The 6385-nt window shown below is 36.7% G+C and overlaps 1 protein-coding gene across 1 annotated transcript; it reads right to left on the minus strand.

The window, feature by feature from the left end:
• Positions 1-306: 306 nt before the first annotated feature.
• Positions 307-5586, minus strand: LOC149189234 (putative LRR receptor-like serine/threonine-protein kinase At5g48740). Its single transcript, XM_089413167.1, has 15 exons — positions 5339-5586; positions 4656-5190; positions 3699-4177; positions 3490-3616; positions 3315-3386; positions 3128-3196; positions 2946-3017; positions 2774-2842; positions 2338-2591; positions 1990-2198; positions 1734-1860; positions 1592-1660; positions 1265-1454; positions 944-1076; positions 307-853 (listed from the first exon to the last, which is right to left on the minus strand). Exons 1-15 carry the CDS (start codon positions 5439-5441, stop codon positions 563-565), a joined length of 2799 nt encoding a protein of 932 aa, XP_089269293.1. The 5' UTR covers positions 5442-5586; the 3' UTR covers positions 307-562.
• Between the last annotated feature and the right edge of the window lie 799 nt (positions 5587-6385).

The raw sequence follows: 6385 nt of genomic DNA on the forward strand, positions 1-6385 counted from the left end.
TACCCATTAAAATTTCTTTGATAAAATAAAAATAAATAAATCTTTATCATTGAGATTTATGGCAGCGCCTAACCAGCCATATATCGCGTATTCAATGCACCGGACATAGCCCGTTAACACGCAAATTGCCTTTTTTTATTTAGTGACCAGTTTTCAAATTCGTGTGTTAACGGATTATCTCTCATGCATCTCCGGGTGCATTGAATACGCGATATATGGCTGGTTAGGCGCTGCCGAGATTTATATTTATATATGTTAAAATAAAATTATAATTTGTAGGGTAATAATATAACGTTAAAGCCATGATCTGTTTACATAATTTGAACTCATCAATCCAGTTGTTAACAACCGCATTCCAATTCATATTCTATCCTAATATACAGAAATCAACCTGACAATTCCAGTCCATCTCGGCGTTTCCTTTTTCGGGCTTCAGAGTTATTTTTAATATGACCCAAAGCACGTAAAAAAGAGGCCAAAATGTAAAATTATGTCATCATGACATCTGGTAGGTTTTACTCCGACGCCAGATTCCAGTTATCTACATCAACAGCTTGATAACTTATCTTCCCACTTTAGAAATGTTGCAGCTGTCATCGCTCCACTCCATTCCTTCGCGTTCACTGGAATCCACCTGACCGGCCAACAAGTCCTCAAGTTTTATGGCCTCTTTCAGCTCTGCCACTACCTCACTCATGCTAGGTCTACAGGAGCGTCCAGCCTGAACACATCTCATCGCTACGTTGGCAACACAAATCATGGATTTCATGTCGTAACTTTCGCCCAACATCTTGTCAATGATTTCTGTGATTGTGCCACCAGTTTCATCTATTTCTAACAGATACGGTGTTGCCTGTAAATATGCCAATAATTATTGTTAGTGTCTACCCGAACAGCCACTACAAATATTCTTATTTTGGTGGTTGATGATACGAATCCTTACCCAGTGAATGATGTTTACTTCCTCTTCAACTAGTTTTGGATCTATGGGCGGTCTACCCGATATGATTTCCAGCAAAACCACTCCAAAACTATAAACATCACTCTTTTCCGTTAACATTTGAGTGTTGTAGTACCTGTGAAAATATCCCCTGGTAAACTGACATATAAAAAAATAAAAATTTCTGTCCTCTTAATATTTAATTGAAAGCTGGGCGCGACCAAAAATTTAAAGAAAGCTTCTCACGCATGATGGAAAAATTGGCAGTACTCGAACTTAATTTGTTAAACATAAAGAATATTGCAAAAAGAGTAAGTTATGTACTCGGGATCGAGGTATCCGAATGTTCCTCTCACTGCAGTGGTAACATGAGTAGCCTCACCATGGTTTGTTGTCCTTGAAAGACCGAAATCAGCTACTTTTCCATTAAAATTGCTGTCTAAAAGGATGTTGGCGGTCTTTATATCCCTGTGAATTATCTTTTGGGCACAACCTACGTGCAGGTATTCCAGTCCTTTGAATAGAAACCCACCAGTGGTTAGCGTCAGATATGGGGTTTAAGTATTATTTGTCCATCAAGCAATACTTAATAACTGGCGTTCAGGTCATAAAAATGTCCTGAGCATTAAAGTAATTAAGAGAAATAGCTACCTTGCGCTGCATCTAAAGCTATTTTGAGCCTGGTTCTCCAATTTAGATTGGAATGTCGTGCGCCGGGACCTGGTAAAGAAAATAACAGAAGTAAATGCGTGTTGGCTACCTTGTCTATTCTATCGACAGCTGAAGTATTTACCATAAAGGTGATCCTTTAGGGAACCTCCCGGCATGTACTCGTAGACAAGCATAACTTCTTTGGATTGGTTACAATAACCCAGTAGAGATACCAAGTTCCTATGATGAATTCTGGAAAGAAGATCAACCTGCATTCATAGAGTAAAATAACATGCATGAATTATAAATACATATAGTACCAAAACTGTGTGGTTAGACATTGTTACATCATCCAAATTAAAGCGTATTATATAATTAAAGAAATATATGAGAATCACCTCATTCAGGAACTCTTGAATTCCCTGTTGGGAGAACTGCGAGAGCACTTTTACTGCTATGTTTCTTCCTCGGGGCAATTCGCCTAAGAACACCGATCCAAATCCCCCTCGTCCAATCTCCCGACTAAAAGTTTGTGTGGCCGCTATCATCTCTTCCAGAGTGAACACACGAGATTTTGTTGGATTTGGCACCACAACCATTGAGTGGTCTGCAATCGATTCAGGGGAGGTCAAATTCATGAGAATCAAAGCTCAAAAATCATTCACATGATTCCATGAGAGGGACTACTACGGCCATAATATTTTATATTATTACAACATATCTACTATTTGATAGTATTTGCTAACCTTGTGAAAAGACAGAACTTCGTTCCTTTTGAGTCCCACTTCTTTCATTGCCAACACCGTGTTCATTTCTCTTGAATTTATTGCGATACACAAGGATAGCCACTATGAACGCTAAAGCGAGGATTAGAAATCCGCTGAGCGTTATTCCGAGGACGATCCTCAATTTATTCTTGTTTGTGTGATGTAGAATGCGTTCCCCTTTATGTATTATGCATTCCCCTTTACGTATAAGTAAGTAAGGGTTTCCACAGTAACTGCAACATGCCAAAGAAAATTATTTTTTAAGACCGTCCTCCAACAAGATTAATCAAAATCTTAACTGGATAGATTACTATTGTCTACGACATTCTTTTCTTATAAATATATATATATATATATGAAACCTCAAATCGGATTTGTGTCAAAACATAAGGAATACAAAATGAAATATGATTACCTGAATTTCAACGAACCATTGAGAAGTTGGGCAGGAATTACACCACTGAAATTATTATTTTCTATATTACTGTGAAAAAGAATTAGGGTATGAAATTTACTGATTAATTTCACTAAACTTTGAAGAAGAATGGCGAAAAGATAAACAGAAAAGGAAGAAAGAGGGGACGTACAATTCTTTTAGATTTTTAAGTTCACATAGCCAGTTGGGAAGAGTACCACTCAAGTTGTTGTTTTGTAAATATCTACATAATATACAAATTATAATTAAATTTTCAATTTTTGAAAATGCATTGGCTCAATACAAAAAAAGGAAGGCAGACAACTAAAAGTTGAATGTTGAAAAGAAACTTACAGTCTCTCCAACTTGATTAAAGTCGACAAATTTGGCAACGGCCCTATCAAATGATTATTGTCAAACGACCTGCTAATTTCAAACCAGTGGGTAAAATGCTTCACACATGATTATTATCCCACATAATCTTCAAACACAAATTGTCATCCCATTCACAAGTATTTATTCCAAGTCAAAACCTGCTTACACTTTAATTAATGCGGTCAACTGTCCAATATCATTAGGCACCAATCCTCCAAGATTCCTTCCTGACAAATCGCTGGTAACGATACGATTTTTGTCAACATACAATTTCACGGTATGAATCTCATCAGTATTATGTTATGATTTCAACTGTGAACAAATCGAAAAATTGAACTTACATTCCGGATATTCTTATGGGCGAAGTACTGTTTTCACAGACAAGTCCTTTCCACGGAATCAAAAAGCAAGGATCGGAAATCCAATCCTTTATGCCAAACTTGGTTTTGATAGCCTCCAGAGCTTTATCTGCATTGTAAAAACATCTTGATTAGAAATCGGATCATAATATCAACGATTCCAGTCTCAAAACATTAAGAAGGTAACTTACGATCTTCTGCATATGTGGCTGGTTGGGTGTCAATTATTTCGTAAGCCTCAAAGGCGTTCATTATGGGATCACTGGTTGCATCCATAGTGTTGACCAAGGCAAAATCGAAATCATCTGTTGGATTGGATATAAATTTTAGCTCCCGGGTAGAATAATCGCTCAGAGAAGTAATGGCCTCAGACCGTTTCTCATCATTTATTGTCACATAAAAGGATCTATGTTCAGACATATTTAGCTGCTCGATCTCTGCAACATATAACAGCAATAATAATCTATGACCATTAGTCGATCCGACATCGAACCAACTTGCCGTGTCAATAATAACCGCCGCTGTTTGCATCACAGCACTTGGAGGAAGTTCTGTGGTATTGCTGGTTGAAATGGTCTCTTGACAATTCACAGGCTGTACAGGATAATGATTGTCAAAAGTTACTCTCAATTCGTAATCCCAGATCCGGTCGAACATGTCTTGAGGATACCTGTTTAATTTACCATACAAAACCATTCAGCTCACTCATTACCAAAAATATTAGGAAAACCTTGAAACTTCATACATGGCCAGTCATATAAGTGTGCTATAAGTGTGCTTTGGACCGACAGTGAATCACTATTAAGTTATTTTTTGCGATAAGGCATATATTTAAATCTCTATAGATCTAACTTAAAAAATCATAAGTGTGCTTTGGATACTTCATACATGGTAAGTCATATAAGTGTGCTTTGGATAAACAGTGAATGAATGCATTGTTAAGTTATTTCTTGAGATAAGGTATAGATTTAAATCTCTATAAATCTAACTTAAAAAATTATAAGTGTGCTTTAGATAGACAATGAATAAGTGGATTGTTAAGTTATTCTGGCTATAAATCACAAGTTCAAATCCCTATAACTCTAACTTAAAAAAGAATTATCACTAACAGATTTCAACAGAAAACTATCTATAGTTAAAATATTCACCTAATGGTAATATTTCCACCGGCATCATATCTCCATACTAGCATCAACCTTGTTCCTGGCTTAGCCTGTCCATACATGCCTTGTTGAAGCGTCCTCAACTCGATAGCAGAGACGAAGGGATCATCAGACTCCGAGGTTCTGATCAAGCAAACGTACAGCAATCTGCCAGAGCTAACCAATATTGTTTCATTATAAAATGCATATTTATCTGAGACCGCTACGTTTCCCATAGTTAACATACCCTCTGTCTCAATAGAGAAAGCGAAGCTGGGGAGTTTTTTGAATCCACTGTAATTTCCAACTGCAAACCATAATCTTAAGAGATGAGGCACGTCAGGGACCACAGGCAACTGATAGCAAGACTTGTTGAGAGGCTTTGGGAAAACTCGCAAGGTGTGCAAGTAAGAACCGTAAGCACTAGCGTTCCCGATCTCTCCTCTGTGACCCACGTCTATATAATTATCATCAGTGACCCACATTATATTGTTTTCTGCAGTTCGGTTCGTTTTCCCTCCGCAGTCGATACTCAAAAATCCTTACACACGACCAGAAATTACTTAATAAAACAATACCATGAATATCATAATATGACGAGATATAAAATTGCTGTACGCAAAGTAGACAAAACAGAGAAATTCCAACGGGTAAGACGGCACTCATGACACGTTTCTTATGGTACATACCTTTTTGAGCAGTCATAAGAGGCAATAAACTCAGGAGCACTCCGACTAGCGCCATCCAACCGCTCCATTTGCCATGACGAATCTTGTCCACAGTGACACCCATTTTTTATAAAGTTCTCTCACAGTAGATTGAAAGTAGGAGGATTCGAACAAATGGTTGCCTATTTCGAAAGAAATTGATATTACTCTTTACAAGGGATTTCTGGGCCTTTGCCTCTGCGCGAGATTTCTGTGAAAGTCGAATGCATTTCTTCTCTACGGTATGTCTGAATAATAAAACACAACATATCCATAAATCACCTTACAGTCCTATCCTTACTGTTCAAAAGATTCCGAGGGTCCTTTCGTTCCCCTTCGCTATCTTTGCTTTTAAAATGATTTCCAAAGGGGCCTACTTGGACATCAATCGCTAATGCTTCTCAAAGCCGTAGTCTAACCAGCCTTAGGAATTGCGTTGGAAATTCCAGTTATATTTAGAGAAAATCCGGTAAGGATTTTTTTAAATCTGAGTTATAGTTGTTAAACTTCAAAATTTTAGGTGTCCTAAACGTTTTTGATGGTGCTGAACCTATTTCCACCATCAAAAACACGATTCAAACACTGTGTCTACAAGATTTTTTGAAATTTTTTGCCGGAATTCCGGCCACTTTTGACCAATTCCTCCGCCTTGGTAGACGACCCCATTTTGAAATGATTCTTAAAATTAGAAGAGCAAGAGTTGGTTTTCAATTTTAATTTTTTAAACTTATTTTAAATTTAAGATGTGTTAAATCAAATCAAACTTGTAAATATAGATTTTAATAAGGAAGTACACTAATTTATATAGGGAGAGAGGGGCTTGTCTAATTTTTAGAATGTCTACTAAATGTTAGATAAAATTGACTAATTTTTTTTTAGAAAAGGGTTATTTCATTTATTTTTTCTTCCATAGAGTTAGAAAACAAATTACATTTTGCTAAACAAATTACATTTTGCTAATACATGTTATGCATGTATTTGTTTGATAGATAATAATCTTTAAAAATGAAGTTATGTTGATGGTGTTGC

The sequence above is a fragment of the Pinus tabuliformis genome, chromosome 3_1, assembly GCF_031772625.1.
Source record: "Pinus tabuliformis cultivar Carrire ecotype Pingquan chromosome 3_1, CPIR1, whole genome shotgun sequence".
NCBI classification, from domain to species: domain Eukaryota; kingdom Viridiplantae; phylum Streptophyta; class Pinopsida; order Pinales; family Pinaceae; genus Pinus; species Pinus tabuliformis.

Coding starts and splice junctions, on each gene's coding strand:
- LOC149189234 (XM_089413167.1), bottom strand. CDS start 5,441: ATGGGTGTCACTGTGGACAAGATTCGTCATGGCAAATGGAGCGGTTGG. Junction 3,617..3,698: donor AGCCACATATGCAGAAGATC/GTAAGTTACCTT, acceptor TTTACAATGCAG/ATAAAGCTCTGGAGGCTATC. Junction 1,455..1,591: donor AGCTTTAGATGCAGCGCAAG/GTAGCTATTTCT, acceptor TTCTATTCAAAG/GACTGGAATACCTGCACGTA.